This window comes from Carcharodon carcharias, chromosome 22 (assembly GCF_017639515.1).
Source record: "Carcharodon carcharias isolate sCarCar2 chromosome 22, sCarCar2.pri, whole genome shotgun sequence".
Lineage (NCBI taxonomy): Eukaryota > Metazoa > Chordata > Chondrichthyes > Lamniformes > Lamnidae > Carcharodon > Carcharodon carcharias.
In genome coordinates, this window is record NC_054488.1 from 5728774 (window position 1) to 5752952 (window position 24179).

Sequence of the window (24179 nt, forward strand, 5' to 3'; positions counted from 1 at the left end):
TTAGGCACTTGTTTGACCGGCACAGACTCGATGGGCCGAATGGCCTTTTTCTGTGCTGAAGACTCTATGACTCTAAAATAACAAAAAAAGCAATGTTTTTTCTCCAGGTTTGCAGGCAGCAGTGTCCTGGATATTAATCTTCAAATTCTGGAGGGTGGGCAAACCCTAAATAAAACACAATAAGCAACAGCAGAGAATTCCTGACCCGTTTCACTCTCTAAACTCAGGATCAACAAACCACAACCGCCATTCCGCTCCAGGGGCTGGTACCGCGCCTGCGCACTGACTGGAAGAATCTGCTTTGCGCCTGCGTACTGACCTCACTCCCAATCAGGCGCTGAGCGGACACCCAGGGTGAGGGGGCGGGGCCTGAGGGGTCTTGAGGGTAAACAAGGGACACGTGGTCCGGAAGTGGTGTCAATGGCGGAGCGAAGAGAATGATGCGGCAGGTGAGGGATAGAGACAGAGGGAGAGGGAGAGATGGGGATGGATAGATCGAGGGAGGAGGGAGGGAGGGATCGAGGGAGGAGGGAGGGAGGGATCGAGGGAGGAGGGAGGGAGGGATCGAGGGAGGAGGGAGGGAGGGATCGAGGGAGGAGGGAGGGAGGGATGGATGGATAGATCGAGGGAGGAGGGAGGGAGGGATAGATCGAGGGAGGAGGGAGGGAGGGAGGGATAGATCGAGGGAGGAGGGAGGGAGGGAGGGATAGATCGAGGGAGGAGGGAGGGAGGGAGGGATGGAGGGATAGATCGAGGGAGGAGGGAGGGAGGGATGGATAGATCGAGGGAGGAAGGAGGGAGGGAGGGATAGATCGAGGGAGGAGGGAGGGATAGATCGAGGGAGGAGGGAGGGAGGGAGGGATAGATCGAGGGAGGAGGGAGGGATAGATCGAGGGAGGAGGGAGGGAGGGATGGATAGATCGAGGGAAGAGGGAGGGAGAGAAGGATCGAGGGAGGGAGGGATAGATCGAGGGAGGAGGGAGGGAGGGATAGATCGAGGGAGGAGGGAGGGATAGTTCGAGGGAGGAGGGAGGGAGGGAGGGAGGGATAGTTCGAGGGAGGAGGGAGGGAGGGAGGGATGGATAGATCGAGGGAGGAGGGAGGGAGGGATGGATAGATCGAGGGAGGAGGGAGGGAGGGATGGATAGATCGAGGGAGGAGGAGGGAGGGAGGGAGGGATGGATAGATCGAGGAGGGAGGGAGGATGGATAGATCGAGGGAGGAGGGAGAGAGGGATAGATCAATGGAGGAGGGAGGGATGGGTAGATGGAGGGATGGATGGATAGATCGAGGGAGGAGAGAGGGAGGGTGGGATGGATAGATTGAGGTAAGAGGGAGGGAGGGAGGGAGGGATGGATAGATCGAGGGAGGAGGGAGGGATGGATAAATCGAGGGAGGAGGCAAGGAGTGTTGGATAGATCATGGGAGGAGGGAGGGATGGATAGATCGAGGGAAGGATGGATAGATCGAGGGAGGAGGGAGGGATGGATAGATCGAGGGAGGAGGGAGGGAGGGATGGATAGATAGAGGGTGGGATGGATAGATAAAGGGAGGAGAGAGGGAGGGATGGATGGATAGATAGAGGGAGGAGGGAGGGAGGGATGGATGGATAGATAGAAGGAGGAGGAGGGAGGGATGGGTGTATAGATAGAGGGAGGAGGAGGGACGGATGAATGGATAGATAGAGGGAGAAGGAGGGACGGATGAATGGATGGATAGATAAAGGGAGGAGGAGGGATGGATGGATAGATAGAGGGAGAGAGAGAGGGGGAGGGATGGTGGATGGAGGGAGAGAGAGAGGGGGAGGGATGGTGGATGGAGGGAGAGAGAGAGGGGGAGGGATGGTGGATGAAGGGAGAGAGAGGGGGGATGGTGGAAGGAGAGAGGGGGAGGGATGGTGGACGGAGGGAGGGAGAGAGAGGGAGGGATGGTGGACGGAGGGAGAGAGAGGGAGGGATGGTGGACGGAGGGAGAGGAGGAGGGATGGATGGATAGATAGAGGGAGGGAGGAGGGAGGGATGGTGGATGGAGGGAGGGAGAGAGGGGGAGGGATGGTGGACAGAGGGAGGGAGAGAGGGGGAGGGATGGTGGACAGAGGGAGGGAGAGAGGGGGAGGGATGGTGGACAGAGGGAGGGAGAGAGGGGGAGGGATGGATGGATAGATAGAGGGAGGGAGGAGGGAGGGATGGTGGATGGAGGGAGGGAGAAGGGGGAGGGATGGTGGATGGAGGGAGGGAGAGAGGGGGAGGGATGGTGGACAGAGGGAGGGAGAGAGGGGGAGGGATGGTGGACAGAGGGAGGGAGAGAGGGGGAGGGATGGTGGACAGAGGGAGGGAGAGAGGGGGAGGGATGGATGGATAGATAGAGGGAGGGAGGAGGGAGGGATGGTGGATGGAGGGAGAGGGGGAGGGATGGATGGATAGATAGAGTGAGAGAGGGGGAGGGATGGTGGATGGAGGGAGGGAGAGAGGGGGAGGGATGGATGGATAGATAGAGGGAGGAGGAGGTAGGGATGGATGGATAGATAGAGGGAGAGAGGGGGAGGGATGGTGGAGGGAGGGAGGGGGAGGGATGGTGGATGGAGGGAGGGAGAGGGGGGAGGGTTCATGGAGGGAGGGAGAGAGGGGGAGGGATGGTGGACGGAGGGAGAGAGGAGGAGGGATGGTGGACGGAGGGAGAGAGGAGGAGGGATGGTGGACGGAGGGAGGGAGAGAGGGGGAGGGATCATGGAGGGAGGGAGAGAGGGGGAAGGATGGTGGACGGAAGGACGGAGAGAGGGAGAGAGAGGGGGAGGGATGGTGGAGAGAGAGAGGGAGGGAGAGAGATGGAGGGATGCTGGACAGAGGGAGAGAGGGGGAGGGATGGATAGAGGGGGAGGGATGGATAGAGGGAGGGAAGGATTGATTAGAGGGAGGGATGGAGAGGGAGAGAGAGGTGGGAAGGAATGGGTGGAGGGGAGGGAGGGATGGAGGGAGAGATATGGATAGAGGGAGGCATTGATAGAGGGAGGGATGCTTAGAGATGTAGAGATAAAGATAGGGAGAACGAAAAGGAGAGAGGAATAGAGAGAGAAATAGAAAAGGGGATAGAGAGAGAGGAGGGATTAGAGATAGAAGAAAAGATAGAGGGATAGGGGAGGAGAGAGGGAAGTGGCTGGAGATGGGGAGAGGCAAATAGAGGGAGGGATCTTGAGAGGGGGTGAGAGATAGAGGGAGAGAAGATAAGTGGGTAGGTGAGAGTAAGGGTTAGAGGGGAGGAGGCGAGGGGAATACTCCCCTCCCCTCCCCTTCCCTCCCCTCCCCTCCCCCCTCCCCTCCCCATCCCTCTTCTCCCCTCCCATCCCTTTCCTCTCCTCCCCTCTACTTCACCCATTTCTCTCCCCTGCTCGCGTTTCCCCCGCTCGGGTTTCCCCTCTCCCACTCATTTGTTTCCTTGCTACCTGCAGGAATCCAGCGATGAGGCGGAGGATGTGTCGCTTTTTGATGCCGATGATGAGGTGTCGAGAAAACCCAAAAGGAAGAGGATCCGGTAATACTGGGGTCTGGGTGCAATGGGGATCCAGAGGTCTCAGCCTGCGGGGTGGGTGTGTAGTTCTGAGAAAGGTTGTGCTCTTTTGTGGGGGGATTAGATCTATAGGATGTTAGCTCTTTGTGGATTACATCTATAGGTAGGATAGCTCTGGGGGCCAATTAGATCTGTTAGATGTTAGATCTGTGGGTGGGGGTTAGCTGTAAGGGCGAAGGTTCAAAGTCAAAAGAAGCTGATGTTGTGAAAGGTGAATGCAGTTTTTTAAAAAAATTGAAAAGGTAAATGGGTCTCCTATTTAAGATGGAGATGAGAAATTCCCTCTCTCAGAGGGTCATTAGTCTGTGGAATTCTCTCCCCCAGCGAGCAGTAGAGGCTGGGCCATTGAACATATTGAAGACTGAGTTGGCAGATTTTTGATTGACAAGGGAGTCAAGGGTTATGGGAGACAGGCGGGAATTGGATGGCCACAATTAGACCAGCCACGATTTTATTGAATGGTGGAGCAGGCTCAAGGGGTCGAATGGCCTACTTCTGCTCCGTTTTCCTTATGCTCTTAAAGTGTCATGTCTGTGTGTTTAAAGTGGATGTGATCCTCAGGGGGAGGTGAAAATGCAGTTCACATGGGCTGATTTGGGTCAGTGGGAGTGCGCCGGCCTCAGTGTCTGTTTCTCGATTGTTTCTGGACTTAGGGCGCACTTGTTTTCACAAAACCATCTGTCGAAAAATATAGCAAATGTCACGATTGGTCTGAAAGCAGGAACTGGTCAAGCGAGTGAGAAGAAGGTTCAATGCTGAAAGGTTGTTTTTGTTTAGATCAGACCCAACTCTCGGGTCTGATATCTTAATAGGAAATCTTAATGCTTGCCCAGTGCCAGAAAATTACCTACTTCCTCCTTTATTGTGCGATCAGTGCCAAGTGAAATTTGTCAAATCAACTTCCTTAATAGAAATAAAGCTGTATTTTTAGGTTCATTAAATTCATTAGAAACGTAATAAATTTTCCAGGAAATACAACAGAAATAAACTGGCATTGAATAATTCACCTCAGGTTAGCCACAGATTTGCTTAGGATGAGCTAAAAATCTTGTACGTTTTTACTGAAGCTGTAAGGTTTGACGTTGTTCACTCTATGCTGTTCTTTTGAGCTATTACCCATTGTCAATGCAGTTACCATGTTTGTTGAACTCTTTGTACATAATTTGTTTATTGAAGTACAGTGCTGATGAGAGCTTTTGTTTTTGATTTCTAAGTGCCTAGCTTTTCAAGAATAATTATTTAAATAGATTGATTTATCTGAAAATTCTTAATTCATTAAACTTCCAGTAACTATAACATAGCAGTCATTCTTGTATACTGGTCCGAGTGCATGTAATCTAGAAAATTCTTTCCTTTTCTTTTGCCTTCACTTAGTTGCCTTCACCACCACCTTCTCAAGGGCAACTAGGGATGGGCAATAAATGCTGGCTCAGCCAGCGAAGCCCACATCCCATAAATGAATAAAAAAAAGTTAATAAGACTTGGTTAACAATGTTTTTATTTTGTTTAAATTGTTCTTTGGCTCTCATTAATTTGGCTTGTGTGATCAGAAATTGAAAAGTCATGAAATATTGACCCTACAGCAAGATGTGATTCTTAAGTATTTGAACAAAGCTTTGTAGCCGTGATTTTACATTGTTGGGAGATTCCTTTGTACAAGCTGGTGCTCTCTCATGGAAAATGCTGTGGACATTGTAGCGATGATTTTCTATTGTTATTTTCAATGAAATGAGCTCTCTATGGGCAGTTGTTTCTGTTGGTGACACTCAATCATGGAATCATCTGAATACCTAATTTTCAAATTTGGTTTGCAGAGAGTTGGGGGTTACTTTTGGGTAATCATTACGTTAAAGATAAACGTACAGTGTGACTGTTGAGGTTTTGCATTGGTTACTGCAGTTAGAATGCAAGAGTGGTCTGAATCTTGTGACAGTCAAGCTGACACCAGAATGAAGCAGAGCGAGCTTCCTTCGAGGAGGGAATCTGGTTCCACTTGCTGTGGAGTTGATTCAAGTTTTTTTACCTTTTTTGTTTTGGTATGAAATGTTTTGGACTTTGTATTGATAAACTTTGAGTATAAATGCATACTAATTGGCTATTATTATAATCTTAAACAGCCAAAATAGTGAAAATCTTTGTTATACAATATTACCGTAAAGGAAACTGACTTCCGAATACATGGTTGGAGTTGTACAGAACCTTCATGAGGCCACAGCTGGAGTACTGTGTGCAGTTCTGGTCGGCACATTATAGGAAGGATGTGATTGCACTGGAGGGGGTGCAGGGGAGATTCACCAGGATGTTGCCTGGGATGAAACATTTAAGTTATGAAGAGAGGTTGGATAGACTTGGGTTGTTTTTGTTGGAGCAGAGAAGACTGAGGGGAGACCTGGTCGAGGTGTACAAGATTTTGAGGGCATGGACAGGGTGGGTAGGGAGCAGCTGTTCCCCTTAGTTGAAGGGTCAGTCATGAGGGGGCATAGGTTTAAGGTGAGGGGCAGGAGGTTTAGGGGGGGATGTAAGGAAAAACTTTTTTACCCAGAAATGGTGACGGTCTGGAATACACTGCCTGGGAGGGTGGTGGAGGCGGGTTGCCTCACATCCTTTAAAAAGTACCTGGATGAGCACTTGTCACGTCATAACATTCAAGGCTATGGGCCAAGTGCTGGTAAATGGGATTAGGGAGGTAGGTCAGGTGTCCCTTATGTGTCAGTGCAGACTCAATGGGGCGAAGGGCCTCTTCTGCACTGTGATTCTGTGATAATGAATATCCTGTTCTATTTGTTGTTGGGCTATCAGACTGGGAAACTTCGAAACAAATCTAGTCTGGCAAAACATGAAATTCTTCTTGCTTATGTTGCAATAGATCATGTAAAGCTGTAGACACCTGCTGAATTAAGCCATTTAACTTGGAACGTTGTTTATGTTTTCAGAGATGAGGGGCTGGATTTTAGCTTTCCAATGTGCTGGGAATGGGGGTGTCTGGACGGTGTGCCCACGGAGTGTCTGGACAGTGTACCCGCGGAGTGTCTGGACGGTGTGCCCGCGGAGTGTCTGGACGGTGTGCCCGCGGAGTGTCTGGACGGTGTGCCCGCGGAGTGTCTGGACGGTGTGCCCGCGGAGTGTCTGGACGGTGTGCCCGCGGAGTGTCTGGACGGTGTGCCCGCGGAGTGTCTGGACGGTGTGCCCACGGAGTGTCTGGAAGGTGTGCCCGCGGAGTGTCTGACAGTGGCTTTTTAACTCAACCACTGCATTGACATATTATTGTCAGGGTTCCTGAGCAGTTAGGTTTAGCGGGCATGATGATGAGTTGATTTCAACCCTAGTGTTTAAAGGGATATCGCAAATGTCAAATTTAATGGGTTCTGGAGCGGGGATTCAGAACACAAGGAAGCGACAGAATGGAATGCATGTGCATCAAGCTGACATTGCCCTGAAAATGGTGCAGGGGCTTTAGAGCTCCGAGAAAGATCCCATTTCCTACTGACAGGAGGAAGAAGCCGGCCAGTGAAACCACCAAGGCTGGCAGGAGGTAACAGAGGAGGGCAGCAGCAGGTGTGTGATGCTATTCACCTGGATTTGATGCTTATAGTGGTTTAATGACCTAAGCAGGGCTTGGAAGGGAAGTACAGTGGCGTGTTCAACTACATCATGCTGCCTTCTCAAACCTACTCCATCGTTCCTCACACCAACTTACCTGGCAAGTGCCCCCATCTTCTCTGTTTATCAGTTCCCCACCTCCCCATCTGTCCATCCACCACTGACAGAGCCATGCCTCTCCCTCATGGCCACCCTCAACAAATACTCTGCATCCGTCGTGTTAATATGGCAATCATCTGGTTAAAACCAATTGTTAGTTAAATGATGGGCATTAATTATCCCATCTAAATAAAATAAAAAGGTACAGCTGGAACACTTTGTGTGGAAGCTACTAGGAAATGAGTAGCACTGAGGAGTTGTCTTGGAAATAAACCAGCTTTAACCAATAGACCAGCCTGGATTAATTCTTCCACCACTACCTCTTATTGTGAGTAACACATCGGGTGAACATATGCCAATGGACTCTCTCATCCATCCCTTCTTTCCCTCCTTGCAGGAGGAGGGGGTACAGACCATGACGGAGAGGAAGAGAGCTGGAGATGTTGATCCAGCCATCTTGATACCGACTGCTGTGGAGGAGGAGGCACTGAACGTCAGTGAAGCCTTGGTGTCACTGTTGGGGCTTCCCAGATACCTGGTGACAGAGTTAGATATCAGACAACCAGAAGGTATACAGCGCTCACTTATGTTGACTTGTCAGCAGTGAGTAAAATATGATCATCTGCATAATGATCAGTTAGAACTTGCTTACCTTGACTGTTCTAATTCATCTCTTATCTCCTGCTGAGCAGCCAAATGTCCCCTGGGAGTTGATGCAGGAGGATGACTATTTCTCAGAGGAGGTCACCAGCTCTGAGGGTGTGTTATCACAGGGACTTGTGTAGCAGCTCAATTCGCACTTCAGTGGGGCCAGTAAGGAAAGGAGTGGGATTTTCACTTTGTGACTCTCACATCATAAGTGAACAAGAGCAGGTAACGGAGAAGGGCAGTGTTGAAGAATCCATGGCAGAGGTTGCAGACGTGCCAAGCTGTGATGCAGATGTTGAATGTTGAGGGCTGTCAGTGAAGAGGATGCTCCTGGACCAGCAGTAAAGAATGTGTGACCTACTAGCAGATGTTCCAGCCGTACTGTACTCGCTTACAGGGAAATTGGAGGAGGCCACTCTTGAGCATGAGTGCCATGATGGTGCAGGCCTTTGTGATGATGTCTTCATCCATGGAAAGAGTGACCACCTATATGGAGCATCAAATGGAGCAATCAAACAAATACATGCAGGCTTCTCAACAACAGCTTGCACGCCGTGAAGATCATCTTAAATAGGATGACTAATACCCTAGCCTTGGCCATTTTTCACCCCACTGATCTGCAGCAAAGTGCTCTCCAGCTCATAGCTGACATGGAAGTGCAAATGGGCCATGAGAGGAGTGATAGTAAAAATGGACAAGGAAGTGGGGACTCTTAGTGTTTCAAGAACTCACCCGTTGCTCCCCCTCCCCTCAGTCATTGGCGCACACGCTGCTTCATGTCCTGATGGCCATACACAGATGTGGGGGGTAGCAGTTCTTCACAGAGCCCTGATGAGCTCCAAAGGACATTGACCAAGAGCGCATCAGCAGCAGTCAGAGCTGGGATCTGAGCTGTCTGCCTCTACCCCAGCTGAAGCCCCAGGATTTGCAAGATGAAGTAGCAGTAAGATGAAGAGGAAAGTTCTGGAAGGTTTACACTTCGGTGGTTACAATGTTAGAACGTTAAGTTTGTTCAAATTTGAGCCACATAAATTTGCTTCTGCCACTTTCCTGTAATGCCCATTTTTAGTTGCTGTCTGGCAAGTGTTTTTTTAAATTGTGATGAATGGTAAGACGGGAATTAACTCCAAGCAATGAGGGAGCATTGAACAGGAGACTTAGTTGTTTGCAGCATTGCTTTCGGTTGCGGGGAGGGGCTGTCAGACGGGTGAACTGGTGGAACCTACGTGAACCTTGCAATAAAGGGGACATGCCGGGCGGAATGAAGATAATGTTACTTTGTCTCTGCGTCATCTGATAAAGGAGTTAGTGAGAATAAAAAAAGAGCCCCGTAAAACCAAAAGTAGCTCCTGAAAACCAAAATGTGGCCCTCGAGAAAATCTCTAAAAGAGCTCTCAAAAAAAAAATCTTGACCCCTACTTCAACTCCCTGAATTGCTGCTGTGTTTTCACCTTGCTCTCACCAACACCAAGAAGCTCAGGAAACCCGTGCACCAGTTGGTAAGTTCCAAAGTCTGCAGTAATATTGCTGCAATTGAGCAATTAACAGATTGAAATTGTCATCCCACCTCTCCTGAGAGGGTTGTTTGCATGCGGTGTAAAATGCTGCACTTAAATGTGGAATTTAGTAGGTAGGAGCCAACTTCCTGACATGCTGCGCAGCCAGTTTCCTCCTTTTTGTGCTTCCCACCCAAACCCAAATCCATGCCCTTCCACTGGTTAAAATCGAGCCTAAGTGACACTCCTTTGCAGTATGTGAAACAGTGAAACATAAACGATTGACCAGAGGTATTTTTTCCAGAAAATCTGCAATGATATACTCATGCAATATTACATTGTTCTGTAGTCGTGGTAATGTATTGTCAGTGGATTTACGGAAAAAATTTCTCTCTTTTCAAGGCATCCAGTGGCTTGCTTCTTCCATCTGTTTTTCCGAATTAGTGCAATAATTGTCTACCTTCTTTGTGAGTTCCTGAGCAATAGCTTCATTGCCTGCTTTGTGACAATAACATTGCTTCTATCATGTGACTTCTGGACTGTAAAGGTAAGTAACCTTTGGAACACCTAATTTAGCTGTTTAGTACAGGGAAATTGTTCTGTTGTACTGAATGCTATTGGGTTACTGACGATACACCATGGCGTCCAGGGCTATATTCTAGCTGGATAAACATAAGACCATCACTTAAAAAAAGACTGTGCAATAACAATATCCTTTAGGAGTTGGTAAAGGCCATTTGGTAGAACAATGGTTTTAACCCACAATGCTCACTATATCGCTCAATCTTTTCTCTTTCCCCAGAAACTGTCAAGTTGCCCCTGAAACCCACTTAATATTTGTTCCAGTAGCCCCCCCCTTGGTAACTGATTCCCCAAGTCTAATACATATGTGTAAAAGAGAGGTTAAAGGGGATTTTTCTTCTTACACGGGGCTATCTAATCTTTAATCTTTCCTGTATTTGAATGTCAGCAAACAGTTTGGCATCCTGGTAATTACAATCAGCCCAGTGAGATTTTGGTCTTGGTGACTACCTCATGTTGATGACCTTTTGCTCTTCACCACAAGTGAAAATGCTCTCTCTTTGTCCACTCGGTCAAAATCTTTCATCATTTTAAAGGCCTCCATTGGATTGCTCTTCAGCATCACCCTTAGACCCAGACTGTTCATCCTTTCCTAATGAGTGTAACCTCACAGCAGTGGTGGTGTGCCTCTTCCTCTTTTTTTAAAATTCTTTCATGGGCTGTGGGTGTTGCTGGCTGGGCCAGCATTTATTGCCCATCCCTAGTTGCCCTTGACAACTGAGTGGTGGTTTGCTAGGTCATTTCAGAAGGCATTAAGAGTCAACCACATTGCTATGGGTCTGGAGTCATGTGTAGGCCAGACCAGGTAAGGACAACAGATTTCCTTCCTTAAAGGACAATAGTGAACCTGGTGGATTTTTACAACAATCGACAATGGTTTCATGTTCATTATTAAACTTTTAATTCCAGATTTTTATTGAATTCAAATTCCTCCATCTGCTGTGGAAGGATTTGAACCCACGTCCTTGGACCATTACCCTGAGCCTCTAGACCACTAGTCCAGCGAAAATATCACTACACCATCGCCTCCCCCACAGTTGCAAGTTGCTGTAATTTTTATGTACTAATACTGGCTTGCACAATGAACTCATTATTTTTTCCTGTAACATGCAACAATGCCATGGCAGACAAGGCTCTGGGCTATATGCTGAAAAATGGGATTAGAATAGTTAGGTACTTGTTTAACTGGCACAGACTCGATGGGCTGAAGGGCCTTTTTCTGTGCTGTAGACCTCTATGACTCCATCTGGGCCATTAAGTAATCATGGTGTACTTTGTAGGTCTCAGCAAATTTCCAGCCAATGGAATTATTGCATTGTCATTATTTAACCAGTCAATTGGATTAATGATGATGAGCACATCATTAGCAGGTTACATAGGTGACAAGATTCTTAACCGTTTTAATATTCTCATAGGTTGGACTCCAGCAAATGGTGCTTTATCTATGCAGTAATGATGTTGCTGTTGGAATATACTGGCCCAGATTTTGTAATTGTAATGATGGCGAAACTGTCTGCAACTTCATCCATACAGGCACAGTTAAACGGTCTGCAACTTCATCCATACAGGCACAGTTAAACTGTCTGCAACTTCTCCTGTCCCTACACTTGCTGTTAAAAATGGAACTCTAGACGTTGATATTGGTGATTTTTTGCTCCTCCAGATGGAAACCCTAGAGATCGACTGAGTTAATGTGAACTTCTTCTTTCCCCTAATCTCACTGTAGAAACCAACCACCCCCCCCCCCTTTTTAACTGCTCAAGTTCTAATTGCAGCTGAGCAATCTCTCTGGCCATGAAAAAGTACATTTAATATTTGTGGAATGTCAAATTTCTCTGTTCCCTGATAAAACTTTCATAGATTTTTTTTTTTAAAAAAAAATTAAGTTTGTTTTTGATATTTCAATTTTTGTATTATTCCCATGTGTATGTCCCAATCTTTATTTTGCTTTCGGTAAAATTATGGAAAGTGAATGAGAGAACCTGCTTGTTACTTCCTGGTTTGCTGTCTGAGAATTCTGCAATGTGATTGACTGCTTATCCTACTTGATGACATCATTGGTGCCAGAAGCCAGAGATGCCCTCAAGCTGGTGCTAGAATGGAGCTAACATGAGGAAAGGTGAAATCCCCACCACAGAGATTGCTGGACCTTTGTGGGCAGGTCACCAGTAAGTACCGTCACTTCCCTGACTTTGAAGTCTGGGCTGTAGTTCAGAAGTACCATCTTGCTGTAAATTGGCTGCTGTCCCAGTATAAATGAGTCAAGCATTATTTATCTCCATTGAACAGTAATGTACATGTTCAAATTCTGTACATCTTTTGTTAAATGAATGTGTGTAGCAGTTCTAATTGTTACCTATGATTTGAAGTCAACTGTTATACCTACTGAAGAATCCAAACATTGCTGCTGCATATTTGAATTGATAACATGTTTTAACTCTTTATGAAGTAAGCCCTCACAATGTTTATATTTTGTTGTGTTTGTAAGAATTACTGTGCTAGTGCAATATATATTAACATATGACGAGATCCTGTAATTATCTTGCATTGTTTATATCTCTGGTCCAGAACATCACTGGTAGGCTACTGGTAGGGTTACGCTGGTGGAACCAGGTAGACGAAGATGGAAAGAGCCACTGGGTCTTTGAGGCCAAAAAGGTATGGTTGACCAAAAGTTGTTCCTTTGTTTAGATGAGACTGAAACAAACTTCTGTGTTTGTTGATCTGTAAACAACAGTGGGTGCTCTAATCTGGAAAGCTAGTTGGTAAAGGAAATACAGGATTCAATCTTTACAAGAAAATGAGAGATAGCTGTAGACGATAGAGCCTGTTGAGCCCTCTCTGCCATTCAGTACAATCATGGCTGATTGTGAGCTTCAATTCCACTTTCCCGCCTGCTTCCCATATCTCTTGATAAAAATCCTTTTATCCCAGCTTTGAAGATTGCCAACGATGGAGCAACCACAACTTTCTGAGGTAGAGAATTCCTGAGATTCACTTTGAGTGAAGAAATTTCTCCTCATCTCAATCCTGAGACTGTATCTCCGTGTTCTAGATTCCACAGCCAACAGAAACAACCTTTTTTTTTTAATCCTAGAAAGCTCCTTCAGAATCTTGTATGTTTCAGTAAGATCACTTCTCATTCTTCTAAACTCCAGAAAATATAAGCCCAATTTACTCAGCCTCTCATCATAGGACAACCCCTCATCCCCAGGGACCTTCGCTATACCACCTCCAATGCAAGTATATCCTTCCTTAAATGTGGAGACCAAAACTGCACACAGTATTCCAGATGTGGGCTCACCAAACTTTGTACAAATGTAGCAAGACTTCTTTATCCTTGTACTCCGATCCCTTGTAATAAAGGTCAACATACCATTTGCCTTTCTAATTGCTTGCTGCACCTGCATGCTAACTTTGTGCGTTATTCGTATCAGCCCATCCGAGTCTCTTTGAGCATCAACATTTACAAATTTCATACCTTTTAAAGGTATTCTGCTTTTCCATTCTTAAGACCAAAATGAATAACTCCATACTTCCCTACAGTATACTCCACCTGTCATCTTGTTGCCCATTCGCTTAACCTGTCTATATCGCTTTGTAGCCTCTCTGCATCCTCCTTACAACTTACATTTCCACCTAGCTTCGTATCATCAGCTAACTTAGACAAAGAGACAGAGCAATGTATCTAAGTCATTAAATTAAAATCGAGTGTAAATAGCTGAGGCCCCAGCACTGATCCTTTATTCACAACCTTCCAATTTGAGAATGCCCCATTTATGCCTATTCTTTGTTTCCTGTCTGTTAATCAATCCTCTATCCATCCCCCAAGTCCATGAGCCCTTGTCTATCAGCCTTTTATGTGGCACCTTATCAAATGTCTTTTGGAAATCCAGGTATACTGCATCTACTGGTTTCCCTTTATCCAACCTACTAGTTACAACCTCAACAAAACTAAAATGTGAAAAAAACTCAAATTTGTGAAACAGAGTTTCTCTTTTTTAAAACCATGCTGTCTGTATCTGACCATGTCTGTCTGTATCTGACCATGTCTGTCTGTATCTGACCATGCTGTCTGTATCTGACCATGCTGTCTGTATCTGACCATGTCTGTCTGTATCTGACCATGTCTGTCTGTATCTGACCATGTCTGTCTGTATCTGACCATGTCTGTCTGTGTCTGACCACGCTGTCTGTGTCTGACCACGCTGTCTGTGTCTGACCACGCTGTCTGTATCTGACCACGCTGTCTGTGTCTGACCATGCTGTCTGTATCTGACCATGCTGTCTGTATCTGACCATGCTGTCTGTATCTGACCATGCTGTCTGTTTCTGACCATGCTGTCTGTATCTGACCATGCTGTCTGTATCTGACCATGACTGTCTGTATCTGACCATGACTGTCTGTATCTGACCATGGCTTTCTGTATCTGACCATGGCTTTCTGTATCTGACCATGGCTGTCTGTGTCTGACCATGGCTGTCTGTGTCTGACCATGGCTGTCTGTGTCTGACCATGGCTGTTTGTATCTGACCATGGCTGTCTGTATCTGACCATGGCTGTCTGTATCTGACCATTGTCTCTTAAAAGCATTGTTAAGAGTTAATAGATCATTGTGCAATCATTTTCCCGACAACTGATGTTGGGCTAATTGGCCTAATAGTTCCCTGTTTTCTATCTCCCTTTCCTGGATAGTGGTGTCACATTTGCTAAATTCCAATCTGCTGGGACAGTTCCAGAATCTAGGGAATTTTGGAAAATCATAGCCAGAGCATCTGCTATATTTGCAGCTCTCACTTTTAGAATCCTCAGATCCTGGGGATTTGTCGAATTTTAGTCCCTTAAGTTTCTTTAGTTTTTCCCTGCTAATATTAATTTATTTAATTTTGTCACTTTTTAGCAAGAACATTACCCCTATTTCTGGTATTAAGCTTGTGTCTGTCTTCACAGTAGAACGCACAAGACCGGGATTGTTTGGCCCCACCGTGGCCAGCCAAAAGCCCATTGATTTTCAGCGGGACCGGAAAGTCCTGGCCAAAACCCTTGTTCAATGTCCCTGCCATTTTTTCATTCACCTTAATAATTTATCCTATCTCTGCTTCTAAGGGACTAAGATTTACTTGAGCAACTCTCTCCCATTTTATATACGTGTAAAAGCCCTTACAATCTGTTTATGTTTCTGGCTAGTTTGCTCTCGTTTTCTATTTTTTCCCTTTTTAACAACTTTCTGGTTTGTCCTTTGCTTGTTTCTAATACTCTCCCAATCCTCAGACTTGCTGCTATTCTTTGCAACCTTATAAGCCTCTTTTTTTAATCTAACAGTTCCTTTAACTCCCTGAGTAAGCCATAGATGGATCTTTCTCGCTGAGTTTTTGTTTTTTGATCAAATGCATTTTTGGATATTCTTTTTAAATGTTTTCCACGGTTTAATCAGAGCCATATCTTTGTCTGTTTCCTATCCAACCTTAGCCAATTCTCCTCTCATACCTACATAATTGCCTCCAAGTTTAAGATTCTTGTTTGTGATTGGAATGTGTCACTTTCAAACCTAACATGGAATTCAATTGTCTTATGATCACCAGTTCCCAGTGGAACTTTTACTATGAGATTACTAATTAACTCTGCTTCATTACACAATTTTAGATCTAAAGTAGTTGGTTCTGCAACACATTGCTCCAGGAAACTGTCATGGAAATATTCTACAAACTCATCTTCTAGACCATACTTGCCAATTTGATTGGTCCAGTCTATATGAAGATTAAAGTCCCCCTGCAAATGTTACATTTCCTTTGTGCACACTCCAATAATTTATTGCCTTACATTTGTTTAGAGCTAAATTACAAACATACACATACTAAAACTACCCCATAATTTCAATAAATGTCCCTTTTTATGTGCTCGAGTGAAATCCCAATTAATACCCAATGCCTGCATGTAATTAGACACAATTAACAGTGGGGTGCATACTTTAGTGTTCATGTCCCTTGAGACTTGAGCAGCATGGATGCTGCTTCAGAGTAGCTCTGACAATGATTCCTTATTGCAGCATCTGCCTTACTTGCAGGAACTGGGCATTGCTTTATTAAAGTGAACAACTTGTATAGGATAAAGCAAGCAGTTGAGTTGCTTCCACAATACTAATCATCAAATTAAATCAATATTGAAGAAAACTGTTTAACCTGAATAAGCAAGAACAGGGCAGTACAAAAAGTACATAAGTAATACTTGTAAATGTTTAAGTGTAAATTTTAAATTAATTACATAAATATTTACTGATAGTTGAAATCGAGCTGGAAAGTGTATATTCCAGACAATAGTTGCATTGATTTGAGTTCTGAGGGAAAGAATAGAATGTTTACTTATTCTGTTCTAATTTAAAATGTTTTTATCTGTGTGATCTTCATAGCCTTCAAGGAAAGGGAAGAGAATCTCCTCCGAAGCTGAATCCAAAATCTTCTGGTTAGGATTAGTCATCTGTCCCATTCTGTGGGTCATTTTTGTCTTCAGCACTTTCTTTTCCTTTAAATTGAAATGGTTGGTAAGTTTGTGACTGTGTGCCTAGGTGTAATTCTGTGGTTTAGATTTTTCTCACAAAAATAACGTTGATCAATTTTTAATATATTTGCATCAATACAAACAGTGCAGATAGTTTTCTATATTTTGGGAGATTGCAGAATAGGGACAGATTGATACACTTGTATCACTTGAAATGTTGTCTTAAAAATTCATGCCATTCTTGAAATAAATTTAAAAACATGTTATTCCACACACAGTTTTGCTAAGTCAGTTTTATCAAGCGGATATTGTTTTACAGCCATGGGATATTCTTTTCAAGTGCTCTTACTGTTTCTCTCTCTTTGGAACAGGCTGTGGTTATCATGGGTGTTACACTTCAAGGGTCTAATCTCTATGGATACATAAAGTGTAAAATAGGAAGTGGAAAAAATCTAACTAGTATGGCTACCTCCTATCTGGGCCGCCAGTTTTTCAAGACGGTGAGTTAAATCTGAGACTCTTGGTACCTCATATTGTAGTGCTCCCCAAATTTGGGAAGTTTACTGTATTACATGCTTCTAACTTATAAGACAATTATTACTATCCCCTTGGAGACCAGCAAATTTAAACCAAAAAAATTTGAATGTTTAAAATTGTCAGCTAAACATTACATAGGGTGCTAATACTGTAAACTACAGAAAAAAATGACCCTTATTAGTACCCTAACACAAGTGTAACCCCATACCGCATATAGGCATTATAGCATGCTCTCTGCAGAAACGCAGTCTTTATAGGAAGCAGTCCAAAGTCACTCCCAGCTTCCAGTGGGTTTGCTTCTTCCAATTTCATTGAGTTGTAATGCCCACTTACCGTCGAACGTCCTGTCCCTCAGCTTCCTGAGAATTTCCGAACCGACTTCCAGCAGCAAGACTCACTCTGGTGATACTTTCTCCCGGCCATGCTAGGGGACGAATCTTCTATGGTCTTAGACCTCTGCAGGTTTCTTCCCTTCATCAAAAGAACAAATTTTCATCAGCATTCTGCCTGGTAGCTAGCAGAGAGCAGCTTTTCCCTGCTGCTTGCAACAGTTGCTGCTTCTGTGTCCAGGGCTTTTAATCAAACTATTTGGGAATCTGTAAACCTGTGCAAAGCAAGAACAGCAGCCTCAGAGTCTGTAAGTCGACTCATGGCAAAGCTAGATTCTCTGTCCTTTGTTCTCAGGCGTTAAACCTGGCATGTGGACTTCAATAACCTTTGACCTGGGTTCCCTGTTCCTTTGGTAACCCAGTCACATCAGTTTATCTTGGCACAGACATGAGCCTTTTCATTACATCATTTTACCTGGAATTTAAAGAGACAGTCCAAAACACAACCACCTTATAACACCTCACATTAGGAACACAACATATACTTTTTTTTCAGTAGCATTTTGTGAAACTAAGTTCATTAGACTATTACATTACCAAGGTAGTGTAAAATCACTTTAGTTTGAATTATACAGCACAGTTGTTCGTTTGCCAGGTTTTTCTTTGTTTTACTGATCAGTAATTTTTGTCCTAAGTTCGAAATAAAGATTTCTATAATCTTGTTGTTTTAATGATTTAGAAACTTATCAAAGTTAGCTGGCCTGTAATGCACTCCAGTGGATGAATTGTAGACGGCACATAGGATACACCATTATTGATATCAAAAATCATCATTCCCTTTGCCTGAATCTGGATCACATTGAACCACAGTTAGCACAAAAACTAACCAAAAGCAGAAAAAGGTTTTGGATCAGCAAAGTACCAACAGGTTTTCCCACAATTTTTGAAAATGGCCTCTCCTACTTCCCTCAATCCTTCCTCTCTCCAGGAGCCCATCTGGTTGTTTCTTGAACCTATTGATTCTTATCCACGTCAATGGCTATCTCAGCCAATTGGGAGTAGCTTTACGACATAGGCCGTGGCTCAACATCACCTCAATGTCATTTAGGGTTGGGCAATAAATGCTGGCCTTGTTCGAAACACCCATAACCCAAGGATTAATTTTACAAATTTATCAACTTAAATGATGCAGAATTATTTAACTTAACACAGATTTGAAATTTATTGTTAACAGTTTGTCTGTTGAATCTCTCACTGTTGTATACAATTGAAGAAATATACTAACAGACAAAGGGAAGTGACTTTGAATCTGTAATCCAATTTCTGGATTTGGCTGCCTGTTTCCCTGGTTTGCATTACCTTAGATTCATTCCCTGCTATCCATTATCTTTAGAAGTATACTGTTGCTGCAAAGACTTGCAGAACTGGCAAGAAGACTGCTACACCGCTCGTTCTGTACAGTCTGCGCAGTTTATCCAACGGAATGAATTTAAGGAGCGATGGTAGTTAGTTATTTTCAGATGCTGTGCAATACTGTGCAAAATTTACATTGGAGAACAAATTCCTAAAGAACTGCAGGTCCCCCAGTTTGAATCTGCTCATTACCTCGATAGAAATGCCTTGAAGTATTTTTGAGTTGTGACTGCCCTTTGTTATTTTTACATCTCATGTTTCTGTGACTGCCCTCCAACAGGGTACGGAAGTGAAATTTGAGCCTTTTACAAAACAAGAAACATGAAGAGCTTTTGGAATTATCAAAATCATTTCTCGTTTTGTTTCCTTTGTGCCTGAAGATGATGTTTGGTGTTGGGTTGTGGCTCCACAGGTGCTGGCAGTCCCTTCTTAAGTGGTCAAGTCTTCATTTTCTAATCCTCTGTGGGAGGCATCACAGCTGAATTGGATCTTGACTGTTGTGTTTTGAGATTTCATTCCAGGTGTTCTCTTGTGCTCAGTGCCAAACACCATCAGTAGAGATACTTGCTCCAGACAATCCAGAACATTATTTTGGATGTGTTATCTGCCCAGTAGCATTGTCTGTCTGGGGGGTTAAAGAATCTCTCATTATTTACTGTCATTGAGAAAAATGTCTTGTGTACTAGTCTTTGGTTTTTGAAGAAACAACTTTATCAGACTCTGTAACGTTTGGTGTGAGCTCCCAATCAACTTGCTAAAAGTAAACTGTTGATGTAGATGCAAATCATCAGAATGGATTACATTCGATTTCATAAATTATCTAGTATCTTGAATATTGCTAAAAAGAGAGACACAATGCTGAAGCTTTTTGTCTTGCACTTAGGACAAACACAAGAATGTCAAATTTCAAGCCATCATAAAAGTTTATACTGTAAGAGAAAAGAGTACTGAGCAGTTGACAAGTCAACTCTGAATGGCCAAGGCGTTGCAATGGAGAAAGCAATAGGGGCCTATAGGCTCCCCAAGCTCTGGAGTAATTCAAAAAAGGTGCAAGGCTTGAAAGCATTCTTCCTTTTGTTTGCAGAGAACAGCTCCCCATGTATGAACGTATGTTGCTTCTAGCAGGTATAACTGAGCCACATTATGAGCTCGATTGATATCTTAGATCCTGATTACCCCAATAGCTACACTAACAACCAATTTTACCCACTTGGTTTTAGTAAGCTTAATTTGAGCACCTCCAGTGCTGATATCACCTAACTTAATGCAATGCAGGGACTGAGACGTCCAGTACCACATCGTACAAGGCCTTTTACAGGCAAGGACGAAATTCACGTTTGTACATCAACAGTGGGAGGATTAAAATAGTTTAAATTGATGACATTTTCACTGATATATACAAGCCGATTGCTTTTAATATGGTTAAATGGTTTTGAATTACATCTCTCCAACTCCTTAATCAAGACCTTAATATTGTGTTGCGTGAATCAGGTCAAATTAAAATATGACATACAGCCTGCAGTCAAAACCATTACTGTATTGGTGTAATATGATATGGCATTCAAGGTTTCAAATGATAATTTATGGGAGGTATATTTAGATCTATTTCAGCAACAGCAGCCCATTAATTTAGTAGTTACAGTAAGTGGGTTGTTCTCTGCACCCAAGGGAATGAACGAGGCCTGTTTAATCTACATAGACAAAACTTAACTGACCTTGACTAGATGCAGCAGGATGAAAAATGTCTTTTTTGTGAGCTGCCCAGAGCAAAAAGATCTGTACGGCTCCTATTGAAAATAATTTCGAGTGTCTGCATTGATATCCTAATTGTGGAAAGGGTCCAATCATTGAACAATCACGTTGCAAAGTGAGCCTGTCAGCACTGGGGCATCAGCACGATTTATCTGCAGCATCCGTACAAAATGGCTCAGTTTAAAACGTTTCTGGTTTGTACCTTGCTCTGTGTTTGAGGGAGTCTGAAAGGGGGTAACCTGGGCCTTACAGCACATGATAATAACACTGACTGGGATGTATGGAGGCATCGACTGGGACAGATTTTCTTGGTTTAAAAGAAATAAATGTCGAACCTTGTATGTTCCCATGGTGAGAATCTGCCCCAAACGATGCCTCCATGCAAGGAGGAGTTATGTGCTTGTATTCTTATTATGGTCTATAGAATCCAACAAATAAATGCTGTTTAACAATGAGTGTTGAGTTTCTGGCAAATGTAAATTGCACAATTTGTGAGCCCTTCCTCTTTGTCACAGCCTTGGCCGGATAACTTGTCAGTCACAGTTTTCTGTCATAAATTGTACATCCTTCAGCCTAGAATGCCCCAGCAAGCATTTACATTTTGTTTTGATGAGCTTTATTGTGCCACTAAATGAATAAAATAGACAAGCAAAAAAAAACCTCGAATGGACTTTTCTTCAGTCAGTTCATGCATTATTAAAACAATAGGATTTTCATGTTAATGTTCCAGAAAGTGTGTCCCAGGCTGTGATCTGATCTGATGATTCAGATAATGTCTGTGTACCTTGCGGATTTCATTGAAATAGCTTCATGACGTCATGGTCAAAGTGACTAATGCTATTATCTAATGGTCAGCATTGTACTAAACGTACAGAGATGGTTACATTACGATAGATTGCTATTTTAGAAAACCACGCAGACTATTTGAGCAGTCTGGCTGATAGAGTTCACCTTCTTGTTTAATGTCACAGGCTTTGAAGAAAGAAGAGAGCACGGAACCTTAAAGAAGGATGGCAGAGTTGTCTTTTGTGTTGTGAATTTTGGAACTCCTATTGCTGAAGACTGGCAATTTTTACATAGTTTTTCTCTTTTTAATATTCAAGAACCCATTTGGAGAAAACAGAAGATCAGATAAAATTGCAAGCAACTCACAATTTATACTTTTCCTTTCTTCCGTTTAATTATTTTTGGAAACTGTCGTCGCTCTCAACTCGAGCTGATTTAATTGTCTGTGATTGAGCCTGAAATCAACCTTTTGAAGCAACATTTAATTTTAGTCCGTAACGATTTGAAATGATTCTGATGTGTAGGGAGGATGTGTAAGAGGAAGAGGGAACCTCAACACTCCTTAGGGTTAGGGAGATCGAGGTTGAAGTTTAAAACTTCCATCATAAACATAATATTTTGAAGGTGGGGGGTGCGGTTTAGAATTTGTGTGCTTTCTAATACAACACTAGTCTGAGACCTGTGAAGTGTTTGAGCTACTCTTTAAGGAGGAAATAATGTGGCTAAAAGAACATCCTTTATAAATGCACAAAACCATCCAGAGAAAAGCAGTTTCCAATTTATAAAGTTATAGCAATAAATTCATGTTTAAGTGCGGCATATCGTACGTCAAATGGACACAGTTTACTTTTGTAAAACGTGATATTTGTGTAAAGATTAAAACAGAATTTGGGCAACTTTTGACTGTGATTGAATTAAGATCCAGCTGGTAAATGAAACCACTCAAAGGATGAAGGCAATGATGTTTCAGCTGACACACAGCCTGTGAGTGAGTACCGGATGCTTCATGATGGCTCTGATGTAATATGTTTAAATGTGACACAAAATCAAAATATTGCAGGTGCCAGAAATCTGAAATAAAAAAAATTGCTGGAAATACTCAGCAGGTCAGGCAGCATCTGTGTTGAAAGATGGAGTTAAAAGTTTCGGGTCCAGGTGACCTTTCTTCAGAACTGAAGGCTATGGACAGAAAGGTCAGTGTGGAGAACCAACCAATCCCTATCCACCACCACCCTCCCCTGCCTGGCTTGTTCTCACTCTGAACAACCTCGTCTTCAACTCCATTTACTGCCTCCAAATGAAAGGTGACTTCCAGCCACGCCTGCCTTTTTGTGGGATATGTAGAACATTCCAGTCCTACTTGGGCTCCCTCTTTTTCCAGTACATTGATGACTATAACGATGTTGCTTCCTGATTTCCCCCCTCCCCGATGAACTGGAACATTGAACTGGCTTTGCTTCCAATTTCCAGCTTTACCTGGCCCATCTTGACTCTTCCCTTCCTCGACTTCTCAGTCTCCATTTTGCTACAAGCCCACGGACTCCTACTTTGGCTATACTTCTGCACACACTGCTTCCTGTAAGAGCAAAAGAGTGAAAAGCAGTGAGGTTCCAACAAACAAGCTCATCCATTATATTAATGATAATTATATTAATGAAAGTTATTAATGATATTTATTTACCTGTAATGTGTAATTATAATTTACATTAGAGGGTAGTTAAAAAAAAACGCTTATAGGGGTACTCAAGTTGGCAAATCTTAATGAGACATGACCAGTTTGGGAACCACTGCCTTAGAGGACCCCTAAGTGAAACAACGATTTACTTAGACTTCTTTCTATTTAGTATATTGTATTTGCTGTTCATGATGTGGTCTCCTCTACATCAGGGAAACCAAACACAAAACGAGTGACTGCTTTGTAGACACCTCCATTCAGTCCACAAGTGTGACTCTGAGCTTCCTGTTGCTTGTCATTTTAATTCTCCATCTTGCTCACCCTGACCTTTCTGTCCTTGACCTGTACAGTGTTCCAGTGAAGCTCAATGCAAGCTGAAGGAACAGCACCTCCCCACTCAACGGCACTGTACAACCTTCTGGACTCAACACTGCAACAATTTTAGATCATAACCTCTGCATGAATTTTCTATTTTTTTGCTGAGTGGGTCTTGTCTCATTCTTTTTATTCCCTTATGTTGCATTCAGATGGCTTCCATGCAGCCATTCACACCTCATCTGGACACATCGTTTGTTGCTTTACGATATACATTACCAATTCCTTTAGGTTTTGTACCATGAAACCTTTTGTCATTTAACTTCTCCTGTCCCCTGCCCTCCACCCTATCACTTCCCTTTTGTTCTTATTTCTCTTCCCCCCCCCCCCAGTCAAAATCTATTTTGTTTCTATCTTTCCTCAGTTCTGATGAAATGTCGTCAACCTGAAATGTTAATTGTTTCTCTCTCCGCAGGTGCTGTCTGACCTGAGTATTTGCAGCATTTCCTGTTTTTATTTGTATTTATATGTGAGTTTTGTTGGTGTTTTCACGCCACCAGATGCCCCCTCTGTCACACGGGAGCAGCATGCCCAAGAGTTGGGTTTTTATGTATGAGACTGAAGTGAAAGGCCCATCATTAAACATCAGCAGATTGTAAACATGGCTCATGATACTCTCACCCAAATGATACAGCCATCCTGCTTTATAAAATTTCTGTCGCAAGTGAACACAGGACTCTGTAGATTCAGGAGCCTTCCTCTCTGGTGAAGGCTGTTTCCTGTAATCAAGCACAGGCACTATAATAACCAACTAAAAAAATAATTTTAAACATTGCTGTAAGATCAAGGCAGAATAAAAGGGACAATTTCAAAGGAATAGAAAGTTT

At 43.7% G+C, this 24179-nt stretch overlaps 1 protein-coding gene across 3 annotated transcripts; it reads left to right on the forward strand.

Annotated features, from left to right (window-relative positions):
• Positions 1 to 340: 340 nt before the first annotated feature.
• Positions 341 to 22198, forward strand: LOC121293601 (Golgi apparatus membrane protein TVP23 homolog B-like). Of its 3 annotated transcripts, none has more exons than XM_041216692.1 (7): positions 341 to 449; positions 3446 to 3528; positions 9810 to 9954; positions 12558 to 12647; positions 16397 to 16528; positions 16857 to 16985; positions 21488 to 22198. In XM_041216692.1, the coding sequence occupies exons 1-7, from the start codon at positions 438 to 440 to the stop codon at positions 21518 to 21520; spliced, it is 624 nt and encodes a 207-aa protein (XP_041072626.1). In that variant the 5' UTR covers positions 341 to 437; the 3' UTR covers positions 21521 to 22198. The 3 variants fall into 3 exon arrangements, with proteins under 3 accessions (XP_041072626.1, XP_041072625.1, XP_041072627.1); XM_041216691.1 differs by lacking the exon at positions 21488 to 22198 and adding an exon at positions 19045 to 21175; XM_041216693.1 differs by lacking the exons at positions 16397 to 16528; positions 21488 to 22198 and adding an exon at positions 19045 to 21175.
• The last annotated feature ends 1981 nt before the right edge of the window (positions 22199 to 24179 follow it).